This window comes from Gasterosteus aculeatus, chromosome 10, assembly GCF_964276395.1.
Source record: "Gasterosteus aculeatus chromosome 10, fGasAcu3.hap1.1, whole genome shotgun sequence".
NCBI lineage: Eukaryota > Metazoa > Chordata > Actinopteri > Perciformes > Gasterosteidae > Gasterosteus > Gasterosteus aculeatus.
In genome coordinates this window covers 13,325,287-13,341,618 of record NC_135697.1, presented here as the reverse complement: position 1 = coordinate 13,341,618, position 16,332 = coordinate 13,325,287, and the positions used below count along the sequence as shown (strand labels likewise).

Sequence of the window (16,332 nt, the reverse complement as noted above, 5' to 3'; positions counted from 1 at the left end):
AGGATTATTGCCATTCGAGCAGAGCAGAGGCAAACAGAGTGGACTTGTGAGCGCTACCTTGTTACATTTGTCAGCCTTGATTTGTTTGCTGCGAGTGTAATTGACTTATGTCCCTACAACGGTGGAACAAATGACCAAAGAATGCAACTTATTTTTTTAATTCCTTGCCCCCTTGTGGTCAGAGCTGTTATGTTGTTCATATGCAGATCATATTCCAAGAGTATGCAATTACAAAACTGCTAAATATGTGCATAAAATCATATACGTCAAGCAGTCTCAATCATTGGAGTATTTAAATATTAATTCCAACGCCCAATGCGTGGTTTTGCGCTCACGTGTAAACTAACCCCGAGGGATTGTGACGCCCTCTGCTTTGCCTCTCAGGGACGTACAGCGCTGATGCAGATAAGATCAGGGCACTGTAACACACTTTTAATTGGCCGCAGATAGCCCGAAGATAAACCAATCACATCACTCACTCACTGGCGCACACGTTGTTGGAGAGGGGGCTGTGCATGCGTGTGTCAACAATGACTCCATACTCATTCCCAGCCTTAGGTAGAATTAAATTGCTAAAACAGATTTAAGCCTATGGAACACTTCTCTCTGTTAAATCCAAAACTCGTCATTTATACCCACAGACACCTACATTTAGCCGGTGGTGAGCTATTTTCCGCACAGCAATAGACAGATAATCAGTCCTGTATTGCCGTCCGTTGCTTTATATGACCCCAAAATGAACACAGCTGATGAGTAAGTAAGACATTCCATCACTGTTTTGACAGCGACACACACACACACTCACTTCTATTTATCTGTTGTTACTTCCTCTGGATGTCAAGTCAATGCTAATATGTTCTCCTCCCACTCCCTCTCACCTTCCCTTCCACTCTGCCACTTTCCCTCATATCAGCGTCTCCCTCCCTCGCCGGCCCCCCTCCCTCTTTCTCCAGAGACATTGGTTTGTTAATGACTTCACTGCGGTCTGTCTCTCAGTCGGCGCCGACTGCGGTTGATTATCCCACCATCAGCATTCAGTATCAGTGACATCTGAGAAATCCCCCCCCACCCCCTCCACCTCATGCTGTTCAGCCGCGATGCGCAAATACCTTGTGAAGTCACACACGTATGAATATTAACAAGCGACCGCACGCTACCGCGCGTCTTTCTCCACATCAATAATTAGCCCGTCTCATTCTGAAAAGGTGTCAGTCGTGTTTGAAATACGATTGAGTTGTGGGAATTTGCGGGAAGCTTTTTTGCAGCGTGAATTCAATGCGAATGACTTCGGCCTCCGGTTCGCGTTTGTTGTGGAGCCGTGGGCTCTCTGGACACCGTGGAACTGAAACGTTCTAACAAAAACAAAAAAAACGGGAAAAAGGTGCCCCATTGTAACGACCCCATCTGCAGTTATACGGTAAGCACGTTAGAGGTTTGCGATGTCTTCTTCCCGGGAAAGACCACTAAGGCTACTTTTAGCGCGTTTGCGGGCTCTCAAATTACACAAATGTGAAGGGAAATTGAAAGCACTGAAGACTAACCACCAAACTCGGTCATGGCCAGGTCGCTCCCTTGTGCAAAGTGAACCAGTACGTAACAGTTTACCGAAAAGGGAAAGGATAAGAAGGCTGATAGATACGCAGTCTAATTGCTTGTGAAAATCGCCCTATTAGCCGGAAGAATCAAATCATGTGAGTGGGAATGGAGTGCCGTTTAAACCTCCACAAGACGGAAGCCCCCCCCCCCCCCCCCCCCCCCCACAGCCAGCCGCCGCATCTCAGCAGAACCATCGATGAGTCATACACGGAGCGCACACACCGAGTAGAAACAGTTTGGAGAACATCTTTTTAAACAACAAGAAAACAAGACAAATTTAACATTAGAATAATATTTTCCTTTTGCCAAAAACACACTGAGGAGCTTGTTGGCAGTGACCAGGCACTAGTTCTTCCAGGGCCCACTGGAGCATGTGCCCCCGGCCTTGACCACTGACTAGTTACATCCACGCAGGGTCCCGTATGGGAAGGACACACACACACACACACACACACACATGAAATACACACATGGTTCTCATACTTTGCTCTTAAACTCCCTCTCTCTCTCTCTCACCACCCATCATTTATTGGCTAATGTCCAGCCATCAAAATCTTGCTGCTGTATCTAGCCCCCCACCCCCTCTCCCCCCCACCCTCATCTGGGGGAAAATCAGCCACATCAGCACTTTGCTTACCTTCCAACCCTGAGAACATCCACACACACACACACACACACACACTCAAAAAGATTAAAGGGCGAAATGACCTGATTTAGTCTTTGTCTGTTTACAGCTGTAAACCTGCATATTTTAGTTTCTTCTTGGCAGGCGGGGGAATCACAAACACACACACACACACACACACGCGCGGAGATCTTGCTGAAAGTGTGTACGTGTGATTAGCCTAATGAAGGGGTTTCTCCCTGTGACGCATCCTCAGTCAACTCGGGCTCAGTTGCTACATTTCAACGTACAGATGTGTACCTCCGCTCGTCTCCTATACAGTCATCTTTGTGCACGTGCTCTGCGTCCCTCTGTGTCTGCCCGTCCCCTCCCTTCGTCCCTTGGGTAGCGGTGAGATAATTGGAAGCAGAGGTTCTTCGTTGGGATGATACTGAGGCTAGTCAGGTGGAAAGCCCTCCTAATAGACCTATGCTCTCCCCGTGCCCCCGCCGCGCTTATGCAAACACATGACGCGGATGCAGCCGTGCACACCGACACCCATTCTTCCCCTCAGAGGCCCTCATTTCTGGGATTACATTCTCTATTCTTCTCTTTCTATCCTCTTCTGTCCCTCTCTCATCCTCCCTCCATCCATTTACCAGTTCCAGACACACCGGGCTACAAATCCATTATTTTGTATCGCTCCGTCGCAATCATATCTCGCATCTTTTCCTCGATAACAGGCAATCCCCCAGCTGCCTCAGATGGCCACAGCACACGTACCGTTGCATTGCAATATTTAATCTCACTTCACACGTGAAGCCGGTGTCCGTGACGTCAGCATCCATTTTGTTTTCTCTTAGCCCGGAAAGAAAGGATTTGGGCCCGCATCGTGATTTGGATGCAGCGAGAATCCCTCCCCCCCCCTTGCCTTTGCACTTTCAGCCCCTCCATCATACCCTCTATCAATCCCCCCTTCCCTGCAGTGCGCTGCTGAACCAAGATGGCTGCCTTCCAACTCAATTTGTGGTCAGCGAAGGGGCTATTTGCATGAACATGTGTCCCATAGTTTAGCTGATATCCCGCCGTGACAATCTCACAGAAAGGAGTGAAATCATGCATATATTGAAGTCCTCCTCCCTTTTTGGTTCAATTCATCTTTTTTTCCCATACTGGTGTTTTGCAATTTTTCCCGTCTCCACTGTGGTACTTAAGGATTAAGTGAGGCGCTGAGGCCTCTCTTAACACTGAGAGATAAAAGGGAGGGATGTAATGGATTGTAAAAAGTAGGATACACCTGCAGTGAAAGAGTGCATGAGGGAACATAAAAAACAAATTAAAGTGGCAATCCGGAAGGAACATTTTAGGATTAAATAAAGGTCAGGTGACAACATTATCCTTTATTAAAATCAGTAAATCAGTAGGCTGTGCACAGATAAATCAAGCTGTGGTGACTGGCAACAAATGATAAGTGGATGTCAAATCCATTATTTTGTATCGCTCCGTCGCAATCATATCTCGCATCTTTTCCTCGATAACAGGCAATCCCCCAGCCGCCTCAGATGGCCACAGCACACGTACCGTTGCATTGCAATATTTAATCTCACTTCACACGTGAAGCCGGTGTCCGTGACGTCAGCATCCATTTTGTTTTCTCTTAGCCCGGAAAGAAAGGATTTGGGCCCGCATCGTGATTTGGATGCAGCGAGAATCCCTCCCCCCCCCTTGCCTTTGCACTTTCAGCCCCTCCATCATACCCTCTATCAATCCCCCCTTCCCTGCAGTGCGCTGCTGAACCAAGATGGCTGCCTTCCAACTCAATTTGTGGTCAGCGAAGGGGCTATTTGCATGAACATGTGTCCCATAGTTTAGCTGATATCCCGCCGTGACAATCTCACAGAAAGGAGTGAAATCATGCATATATTGAAGTCCTCCTCCCTTTTTGGTTCAATTCATCTTTTTTTCCCATACTGGTGTTTTGCAATTTTTCCCGTCTCCACTGTGGTACTTAAGGATTAAGTGAGGCGCTGAGGCCTCTCTTAACACTGAGAGATAAAAGGGAGGGATGTAATGGATTGTAAAAAGTAGGATACACCTGCAGTGAAAGAGTGCATGAGGGAACATAAAAAACAAATTAAAGTGGCAATCCGGAAGGAACATTTTAGGATTAAATAAAGGTCAGGTGACAACATTATCCTTTATTAAAATCAGTAAATCAGTAGGCTGTGCACAGATAAATCAAGCTGTGGTGACTGGCAACAAATGATAAGTGGATGTCTGAGTTTTAACAAGTGCATGTATGTGTGAGTGCCACCACTGTGCCGCAATGTGAGTTACAAAGATGTTAAATGGATTTATTATTATATTATTACTCATAGCTGAAACTGGTAAAAGATGCTATTGGAAGCAAGCACTAATAAGTCAATGCTTATTACAAGGTTACTTGTTTCCATAATGCAGTGCTTATTTGTCCCACAGATGTTTTAGTGAAGTAATGTTGTTTCATTAAACATTTATAATGTGCTCTTTTAATTACGTAACACTGCTATACCATCAATAGAGCCTTAATTATTTCATTATTTGTATTTTTGGGAACAAATAACGCATTTGGTGGCCAATTTATACTATTTATGGTTCAAGACAAACAAATTTACATATAACTGATATATTTGATTTAATGTTCCATATAATATGATATAGTGTTTGATCAGTAATATATGTGTATGTTGAAACTCATTTCATGCAGTGTACCTTTGTGCCAAAAGAGGACACCAAATCTTTATTCATGTCCATCTCCCGAGTATTAATGGTTTTACTCACACCTGTTATAAGGGAGTGAGTGACATTGCTTTTCAACCTTCCCATTGAATGCTGCAAGTTTGGTTGTATTCTTTCCGTTGAATTTGCAAAGGGCCTCGGCACAATGGCAGAAGCTAATTCAGGCATGGTTTCAGATCTTTGGTCTGCTGTTTTAGGCTGGCGGTGTCTCATGGGCACCTGGGCTGCTTGGCCACAACATCAAAGGCCGTGCATGCATAACCAATATGTGGTGTCCTCTTCACCTGTGCTTGAAGTAATAATCTTAGAGAACCAACTGAAGTATACAATGCATTTCAAATATACAATTAAGCGATTTTTGAACATTTGAACTTGTTTTCCTGTGAGTGAAATTACACTTTCTCCAGAGTGGCTTCAGTTTTGTGGATTTTGTATGACAGCATATTTAAAAAAAGGACTATTGTTATTTTAAACTAGCAATCTGTACGTTTGTATATCAACACTCGTAGGAATGTGTGTCTAATCTTTTCTTCATCTGTTGGCAGCTCCTCACAGGCTCCATCTTAACTACACATTTAAAGCTGTTGCAAAACTTGTACCCTTAGGTTTAATAGTAGGATGTAATAGTAAGTGCTCTTGTTTGATAAATACAGTTCCATAATCCACAAAGTAAAGGAGCGTTTTTAAAAATAGTATTGAACTGAGTCTTAATGACGTCCAACAGAAAAAGAACATTGAACAACAAATAAATGAAAGTAAACCAATATTCTTTTTCATGGGAAGATCATATCTCAAAAGCAGCGATTTGCCATTAAAAATCATGGTTTACTCAATCTGAGAAGTTTTGTTTGTTGTCTGTTGCAACTGTTTGTTCATTCCAACACTGGCTGCTGTGTTCCCAATTTACTGCGGATACCTGATTGCAGTTACTCCGTTTGGTGCATTTGGAGAATGATCTGTCGAGTTATACGAAGACGTATCCTTGAACAATGAAGAGAACAGCTGGCTCGATGGAAATCACCCTTCCTACCTGACCGCATCACCAACGGTGCCCTTGATTGGATCTTTCGTTGTTTTTTTGACTGACGGTGGTTTTTCTGTCCATTTGTTTCTCAGGTTAACGGGATTCCAGCTGCCTTCGCCCATCGTCAGTACGGGCTCCAGGCTCACACTGTGGCTTCTGTCCGACTACGCCGTCAGCGGGCAGGGATTTAAAGCTGCCTATGAAGGTAACACGACTCCCAGGTTGTATGTTTTTGAGCCGAACGATTAAGTAATGACACGTGCTCCCACAACTTACGCGTCTCAGATTTTCCGCCATTCGTTTCAACCCTGCGCTTCACTTTTTTATGCCAAGTACACATGGCATCGCAGCCACTCTTAGTCATCGTGTTGCAAAGGTTACTGGAAAAGGCTTCGGAGTTACTAAGCGAAATCTCTTAAATTCACCAAAACATGTCAGAAAAAAACACGAGGAGACGGGAACACAGTGTACTGATGTTGCATAACACAGTAGTCAGTGTGTACTGAATTGATTTAAACGCTTTAGTCTCAAAGCCGTTCTCCACAGCTGGGTTATTGTCTCTTGTCAGGTCAGGGAATGGACCTTTATCGTGGTGACATGGAACGCTTTAGGACCCATGGTTGGAGAACAGTAATGATGGCACTCGTCAAACCCACGCAGGAGGAGAGACGAGTTTAAGCAGGGGGAAAAGAGATACAAAAGAGTGACAAATTAGGCTAATTACCTGACAAGAGTTTGTCGGCCCTTTTGCGATACGGTGAACATGGGGAACGGGGACGCGGCACGGCTGAGCAACATCAAGCAACCGGGGAGGCCTAAGACCACATTGCGTGACGAGATAAAACCGCTGCTTGGAGGCAGTTGGGTCACCCCGCGCCTAACTGTCTCACAAGTGGAAATTAAACTCGCAGTGACCTTGGATGGTCTTTTTTGCAAGAATGCATTACAAATAACAGGTGTTTATATTGAATTGAATTGAATGCAGTCACACACTCAATACAATCAATAAACCCAAGTGGACAAAGGATGTAAATATTTCCTCTTCCAGTGACTTTTTTTTCCCATAGAGACTGTTCTGCCTTAGCACCAGTGGAAATGAGTGCAAAGCTGTAATTACCTGTCACCCACTTCACATGACACGAGTGAGACCAACCGCACTGACCCGTCGCACATGGGAAAAGTGAGAGGCCCCTGACGCGTAGCGCTGGCCTCCGGGTCAGAGCGGACCTTAATTGGAGAGTGAGAGGTACAGGACGAGTCACGCAATGTAGCTAAATGGATGGAAGATCGGCCAACGTTTAATACACTGTATAGATTATGCACACGGGTAAATTGTAGCGTCACATTCAAATCAGTGCTTCTTTTTTTGGAGCTATTTATGGGTTTTTGGACTTTTCTGTGTCAATTCCACTATGGTTCCGTGGCTCCAGGCACCAGAGATGATGAATCTTCCAACTGTGGGTATTAGTTGGACATTTTGTTATTTATTTTTTTTCAATGAATTGACAATCAAAGAATTCCTTTAGGTTAAATTAACGCGTAAGAGGCATCACTATTCAATCTGATAACAATTCACCAACTCAATATCTATGTCATCAATTTATCCTGCATCCAACCGTTTTTATAGATCACAGATATTACTTAAAAATTGTTGCATGTCTTATTCAAGTCCCGTTTCTCCATTTGGATCTTGCTTCTTTTGTATCACACTAATGGTTAATGATAACACTACTCTCCCATCTGTAGCTGTTGTAGTGCTCGGTCTCTCAGCCGTAGTGTGTGTTTCACTGCGTATGTGTGTGAGGCTTTTGTCCTTCCATTTTCTCAAATGGGATAAGTGTCCGTTTTTCTTTTTTTTCTTTGCATGATCGCCTTTTCTCAGCACAGCTTAGGGCCGTAAAACCACAGCATTCTGAAGCCTTTTTTACTTGGCCTGTGCTTACCATCCACCATTTTGGTGCGAGCCCATCTTGTCTATATTAGATATCTGTTCAGCCCACACTGCAATAAGCCTAAGTGCTGCACAGTCCATCTCCCCAACACACTGCGTAATGGCTGAGACCACTCTGGAATCGCTCCCCTCTAATCGCCATGGCAACCATCAGACTCCTTGATCCTGTCTTATTCCATTCTTTTTCTTCTTCATCTCTTTGCAAACTTTTTATTCATGCGTAATCTATAGCGGCGGAGAAGGGGGCTAATGGAGGAAAAGGGAATTAGAAACATTTGCAAAAGCCTCTGAACTTCTACCGGGAATATCGAAGTGTCGGATATCTCTTTATGTCTTACTGCATTCAATGCTTTTCATCTTTGCCGGTTTTCTCTCCATGTTTTTTTTCCCTCCCCTTTCTCACTTGTCTTCTCCCCTTCGGTCTGTTCTACTGCAGATTCAACCTGCACGCCCCCCCTGTTTATTTGTCTGTTCGCTACAGTGCTATTGCTGCTTCTCCCTCTGCCTTGAATGTTAAAGTACCGGGATGTGTCTTCCTTTTGTGTCTTAGTTGCACAATCTATGTGCCTACCAAGTGGGTCAGCCAAAAAAACTAAACAAATATAAAGCCAACTCTTTCTCACCAAGGCTGCAGGCTCATTATTAAGGCACTGCAGGTGTCTTAAATAAGAAGAAAAGGTATGCACACAATATTTCCCGAAAAATGTAGTATGATTATTTTCTAAACCAATTTTGCAGGTTTTCATACCTCCATCTTTGGTCCTACTACTTAAAATTGTCCTCTGATGCTGAGGTGAATGCATGAATACCCCTGGGATTTGACATGTAGGTATTACAGGAGGTCCTTCCAAAAACACAGCATTCACCGCATCTGCATCCATCAGAGCTCATCTACAATAGCATCTCTATCTCTCGACGAACCCCCTCCTCTCCCCACCCCCTCTCCAACTCCCCCCTCTCTCCTTTCTATTAGCATTAAAGAGGAAAGTGGGGGCAGAGTAAATGAGGGTTGTGAGAAAGCAGTGAAGCGTGAGTGAGTCTAGTGCCTAATTGAAAAATGAGGCTCGTCCCCTTAAGTCAGGGACTTGTCTAAATGAAAGGCGGATGACGGAGGCAAAATATAAGCGTATACCTGGATGAAACCACAAATGTTCCACTTTCTCTCCACATGGGCTAATGTACATTTTACTTGGAGCACATTGTAGGCCTGTTGGTGTGTTTGGGTCAGTAAGTTGACGCGGAGGGCTTTGGAAGGGCTTTTATGACCCGCTACGATTGGATCATTTGCTTGGATGTTGTTTGCTGCTTGCTCCGGTAAAATTAGCTGAGTACAGTTTTTGGATTAAATGACCGATAGCCTCCGGCACTGAAAAGCAATCTTTGCGCAAGGAGAAAAAAAAAAAAAAGAACATGCCTGAAACACATGTAAACAAATGAATGTACCAGAAGTCGACAATGCTATTAGTTTAGCTGCTAATGGCTTCTTCCTTGTTTTTTATATTTCTTTTTTTCCAAGTCTGCATGGAATGGATGCATTGCTCCATTGTTCCATGTGTTCTGCGGCTGCTTAATAAGCATGAGTATATAATGAGATTGGTGCTTTGAGAGGTTTAGCAGACAATCACAGCTTATTGCAAAACAATAATATATATGCTACTGCAATAATATTGCTATCATTGTTATTATGCCTAAACCTTTTGTTTCAATTTTGATTAAACGTCTCATCAAAGCTAGCTACTGTTGAATTCAATGGCATGAATTTAAACTAATGGATCTTTAGCTGACATAATGTTATTCAAACATTGTTTTTTTAATGTTTTCTATAGGAATTTCTGTGAGAGCTGTGACTTCTTTTCTTAAACATAAATGTATCAAAAGCTGTAGCTTTTCCCCCACATTGTACATTGCGGCTCTCCGCTGCATTAGGTTTGGGGTTTGTTATGCTCCCACACATTTTGTTGAATAGAGGCTCTGGATCACAGTCTGTAATAGAATAAATATGTCAGATTGGGAGCTTGGTGTCTTGCTCAGGGACACTTCGATACAGGACTTGTTGTAGCCGCGGAGTTGAACCGCCAATGGTTCGGTTGCCAGGTAATAAAAAATGGGAGAAAATGAATGAGTCATGAATGATCATCATCTCTCCCAGCAATTGTGTTTGGTTTGTAAATGTCAACCATGTAAGTGTTTGTTTGAGCCTTGAACTCATTTCAAGCCGTTGTAGCCTATTTGCCTCCTGACTTGGCCACAGTTTACAGGCATATTAAGATTTATTTTTGTTAATTGATGTATGCCCTTCCAAAAACACTAACTCACCAATGTGTTTAACAAATATATGGGTGAAACATTTTGTCTAGCCTTTCTAGAAATACAACAAAACAGTTTTATTCTGTGTATGTCATCAGTGACCAATCTTCTTTACAATGTCTGAACTAATTTAATAAACAATCCACAATTGAATCAGCAAATTCAGAGTAAACTATAATATGTAAGGGGTATCCATTGTTGTCTTGTTTCCTGTCCTGTTTATTGGCTGTGATCCCTGTGAAACACCAGCTCCAGATTCATTTTTTGAAATTGTGTTACTGCAGTTGCTGTAATTGTTTTAACAATTTCTTTTTTTAACGTAGCAGCTAAAAAACCCTGTTGTTTCAGGTGGGACTGTTAATCACACACCTGCCATCGATTTCCTTTCTAGTTTTCTCCTCGAGAATGAATGCCCAATATAGTGGCTCCATACCTGTGAACCAGAAGCTTTTCTCTCATGTATTTTGGATTCATTTGTTCGCGTGATGCATGTTTACTTCACAGAGAAAGACACTGCAAGACGCCAGGAAGAAGTCCTTCCTGAGTGCGGCTCAAAAGCCTGAACTTTGTTGACCTTAAATGCAAGTGCATCTATAATAGCTGTAATTATGTTTACACATTTTCTTGGGAAATATGGGCTGCCTGGCACGTCCCGGTGAGCAGTGCTTCCGCTCTGGCAGATTGTAGCTGTTATTAGACCCTGGCATGGGAATTGGCCGGCAGTGTGTCTGGCCGTTAAACGCTTCTGACACTTAATTAATGACTGATGGTCGTGCGGCAGTTCTAATGAAGACTGTTTCAGCTTACACGCACTTTTACTCAGCCTCACATATGGTACCAGGCCCGGCACGCACACTGACTTTCACAAACAAACACTTCAGAAACATCCAGACTCAAGACGTGTCAATAGATTTTGTATTTAATTCTAGTGCTTTATTGTTTTTCTCACTATGTTATCTGGCTCTTTCACTCAGAATCTGCTTTTTTCCATAGACACAGTTTGTGGTAGAGTAGTCAGCGGTGTTAAACACTTGGCTTTTAGAATTAGTTCACTTGTATTCACGCAGGGATGCCGTCTTTGAAATGCTTAAAGCAGTCCTTTACACTGACTCCCACTTTTTTGTGATTATTTTCATATTTCCTTTATTTAGTTTCTGTGTTTCTATTTAACTGAAGCTGAGCTCAGAGACTTCTTGGCAGTTCCAATTGCCCCACCACTCATTGACTGGCACATCTATTTCGCAAAGCACAGCAAGACACACAATTTATTTGGGGTCTGTACCCTCATTCCATCTTGCCCTATATTTTTTTCCCGGGTGAGCCAGCGGCAAGACGGGTCCTAGTGTGCGGTTAGGACAAGTTGTTGTTTTGCTCTGCAGATAAAAAATGGAAAATAGCATTCTAACTTGCACACTTGCACACACACACACGTGTCCACAGCGGACATTCACGCGCATACAGTCACACAGGGCTGCACAGGAGTGCACTGCGCAGTGGAGCATGTAGAGAAAGGTCAGCCTTCCCTGTGAACACGTTGGTTCGGGTGAGTTTTTTTGCAGGGGTTTAGAGCACACAAAGAAGTGTGTGCATTTGTCCATTTAGAACAAAAGTGTAAAGCTGTCCGGTTGGTTGACTACATATGCAGGAGCAATTAACTTACCAAAAATAGGCTGTTTGTAAGGCATATGATGTGCATATGTACATATCTAGTTCCCCCTCTTGAGCTGTTCTTGAAACAGCAGGTGATGTTAATGTGCCATTTTACAGCACGTCTCTTAAGGACCCATGCTGAGGTCCTTAGAGGAGCCTCTAATTAGATTTCAACACCTTTTGTACAGGAGACAAGTTGATGTGTAGTAAAATAAGACAATCAATTTCAAATGAAAAATTCATAGATCAATGAAGCCAGAATCAATTATTTAACCATGTTAATGTTTGTTCTTCGGCTAGATATTTTATTTTCTGTTTTTTGAAGCAGTGTTTTTTTTGCTTCTTTTTTTTCTATTTTGTCTTCAAATAGCGGTCCAGCCTTTTCGTTTCTCACAGATCACATTCTTCTCATTGCAAAATCATGTTGAGCAGGTTTTTCTTCATGTATTAGACCTCAGGGATCCAGGGTTCCAGTTACAAACCTTCAGATGCAATATTTATCACCCAGCCTCAATACCCACATACGTATCAGCCCAGTTATTCTTTTAAATTGCACACTACACTTTTTGTATTCATAACAACATGAAAATTCCTCAACATGTTTTCCAAGGTTTTTAATTTAAAAAAAGAACGATGTTGATGAATAAACCCAGGCTTCTCACTGAAGTAACATTTATGTTCAGGAACCTACGCTTACCTGATTAAAATCGGCCATAAAACCAATCCATTTGAAATGAGCTCAACTATATAGAAGGCTATAAGCAACTGCAGTCTCCCTGAGGGAATTATTGACTGAGTACCCTTTGCTTGTATTCGCCTGTATGAGATTGCATGTGTGTGTGTGTGACTTTGTAACAAACAGAACACATGTTAGTCGATCGCAACAAAGCGAGCCTGCCCCGCTGTGTGGTAGGTGTGACAAGTGTGACAATGGCACAGAGTGACAGACAGACTGAAGCGAATACTCGGGGCAGTGGGCGGGATGTTTTGACAGTGGTGGTTGTTGTCGCATTAGGGCGTGTGCATGCATGCGTGTTTCCATAATTCGCGCACATACAAAGTTGCCTGCTTTTGCAGTCAGGAACAGTGGACACAGATGTGCTTCCCTCATGCCTGTCTCCATTCTGGCTTCTGTGAAAGACTCTCTGTGCTCCCTCCTGTTTCCACACTGACAGCCTGCACGCTGGCACGGCCTACTCTCGCTGCATCCTTACAAAGAGAGGGGGAGATTATATGGAAGTCCGGGGGGGGACATCAACTGGTGCAGAGGGGTTATCCCTAGAAAGAAGCGAATAAGGAGATGAGGAACGATGAGAAAGACAAATAGACAGAAAAACGACGAGGATGAGGAAGGACGAGGTTGACTCACAGCTGTGAGGTAATGGATTAAGCTGTGAGGGAATTTTTTTTTCCCGCAAAAACAAGCAGGGAAGAGGAACTCAAGGAACGCCACACGGCACATCTGCTGCACTGTTACTCATGCTCGGCGCTCATACACTCCAAAAGCCATGCATTTTTTAGTCCGTGAGCTCATCGTCCCAAAAAGCACCAGGAACCCAAACTGCTCTCACTTCTCTACTGACACTTGTAATTTCGTTATTAGGTTTTCACCGCATGGAATGTGTCCCAAGGCAAAGCAACCCCCCCTTTATCCGTCCTGTTCGCCACTGTTTATGTGTAGAACTAGCATTGCACACTAATCCTGCCACCTTATGAAGGCGTGTAATTAAGTGCCTTGGTTGGCCTCTTGTAAATGTCATCTCCTCACTTCTCTGGATCGGAGACTTTGATTGAGCCTAATTAATTACAGCCTTGGGTAACCCTTAGCAACGAGCTGGTTGTATTTTTCCTTGCTGTGACCCCTTTTCAGTGAGGGGTATTTGGATAAATGGCATCCTTCCGTTTCATTTACAAATTGCGCACTACATTTAAAGTCATTAAGGTGAGCCATTACTCTTTTTTGACTGATAATTATGTTTTTTCTTTTTGATAATCGCTTTTTCCTCTTTTATGCTAACGTTACTGAGCGAGATTCCAGATTCTTTTGAATGAGATAGATGAGGCTGTTTTGCCCTTGTAGTTCTCTCTAATGCCTGATTCATGCAGTGAGCACTATGTTGAGGTATTTTTTCATTTTGAAAAAGATAAAAATAATGAAACAACAGTTAAATTCTACTTTGCCTGTCATTTACTGGTCATAAAGTAATTGAGGAGGCACTTTGGCCTTTGTGTGTTAATTAATTAATGCATTTATCATGCAGGAGTCTTCTTCCTTTTTATTAAGGGTAAATCAGCAATCTACCGGTTTCTCCATTTTAGCCGGCAGCCATTGACTTTCAAAAGTTTCTTCATTATGCTGGATGTTTTGTTTTTGTTTTTAGCTACGGCATATTTGGTTCACTCTGACTTGAACAAAGCGCACAGATGTCTTTTGCTGTTGACCGTTTTATTTCTGAACCTAAATTCTACCCATCTCCTTTATCCGTCATTCTGCCGCTTTCACTTTGCTCCATCTGCCTTCGTCGTCCCTAACGGTAGTTTGTATCCCCGGCTCTCTGTCTCTCATCGGCATTAGCCCTTTTTGCTTGCTAGAGTGCGGGCTCTTTCTTCTCCCCCTCTCTCCCACGTTTGTCTCCTCACACAATCCCTGTTTTGTGTGGATTAGTGGCCGTATTGTCCTCGGATTAGGGTGTCATTGTTTCTGAGCTGAGATGAGGTAGGAACTTGCTCCCGAATATGCAAACGAGCGCATTCGTACTGTATATCTGAATGCGCATCCCCCACTTGAGACCGAGATCTCCTTTTACATCACGCAAGCAGCACAACGTAGCTTTTTAGTGCCTGATGGAAAAGCTCTGCGACTTTTTCGCCTTGTCTTCTTCTCTGCCAAGAGTCGATGCGAGAGTATCGGTGTAAGCAATATGGTTGATAAAACTTGGGAGCAAATTAGTGTCCACATATGCTTTGGTAATTGAAGGTCAGCATGAGAGGGAAAGGCGTCCTTGAGGGTGTGAGGAGCGGGAGATATGCCGGTATTCTCATGGTATAATGTCGTGTTCAGTCACTCATCACAGACCGGGAGAGAGTGTAAAACCATTAAAGGAGATATCTGTATTGATTGCACAGTGGGGGGGGGGTCCGCGTTAGCGTAGTGTGACACAGACACTCTGCGGGTGGGGTCTGCGGATGTGCTCTGACTATTGAGATGCACAATATATCTCAGTCACGTCAGACTTCTCATCTATTGTCTGTTACAGTCTGAGATGTATCGGCTTTTTTTTACTCCCATCTCTTGCAGGAAAATTGGTGCAACAGTTTATTGATCACGAAAATGCTCAGTTAGAAAGAAAGACGTCATTGTCATCCTCACTTTTTTCTGAGGTATTTGATTCCCCTCAACTACTTCCTATTAGTGTAACAGGACTCCAACTTAGTACAGGTAACTTTAATAAACCCACATCAATCATTCAGCAGTAATGTCTCTGGTAAGTTTGGACTGTAGTCAAAGTCAAAGTATTTCTAGATGTTTTTCAGTAAATTCTTTGAATCTCTCAGTGCATAAATGTAATTTAATTATAATGGCAGTTCAGTAATGAGTAGTATTGGATTGCTGATTGCTCTGTTTTGGATTGTCAGTAACTCAGTCTTTACTGTGATGAATTGCATTTCCGACACTGCGTGGTTCATGTGCGCGGCGCCGACACACATATGTACATCGGAACATGTCCAAACAGTGGCCAAGCATACATGTGCATACCTGTATACACACAAGTACTGCGCAATATCATTCCCTCAACGCAATCACATTTGTCAACTGTGTTGTTCTATTGGTACTTCACTTATAGAGAATCAATGTTTTGCTGTACTCAGTGGGATTTCCACTCTTCATCACCAACAGCAGAGAAACAGCCCGGGCCACTTAACGTTGATTTGCTTAAGAGAAGAAAGGCAACTGGGAGGCGTCACGGAGGAATGAACCTTCCCGCTCAGCCTGCTTTGGAAGGAGACCGATACCTTCACGGGTTGCACAGAAGCCGAGCTTGTAGCTGGTTCCCTGCTTGTCCTTGCATCGGTGTCTGTTCCCCCAGCTCAGTGTGTCTCACTGGCAGCCTCCCTGTGTGCCTGACAAGTTCTTGCCCACGGTGCAAACCCACCGTCGCTGGAGCGTGCTGTGAAGGCACACCTGTTTGTTTTAGCGTGTGTCTCTCACCCATCATTTGGCATCGCTGTGAGCCCTATTTGAGGCCTTGATTCACAGTTGCAGTCCAGTGCAATGAGGCAAAGAATGTGAACGAGCTGAGGTGTTCTGTCAAAGGGAGCAGGCGGTGCATATTTTTGGGCAAGCGGACATTGTAAGGGGGGTTGGGGATTCAAATTGGCATATTTTGTGCAAGATAAGTGTGTGTGTTTCCTTTATACTCT

At 43.4% G+C, this 16,332-nt stretch overlaps 1 protein-coding gene across 1 annotated transcript in view; it reads left to right on the top strand.

The window, feature by feature from the left end:
- csmd2 (CUB and Sushi multiple domains 2) overlaps positions 1-16,332 on the top strand; it is a 174,237-nt gene that overhangs the window by 23,915 nt on the left and 133,990 nt on the right. Inside the window, exon 3 of the mRNA XM_040188144.2 lies at positions 6,095-6,207. Within this exon, the coding sequence (XP_040044078.1) occupies positions 6,095-6,207 (113 nt within the window). The remainder of the gene's footprint in view (positions 1-6,094; positions 6,208-16,332) is intronic.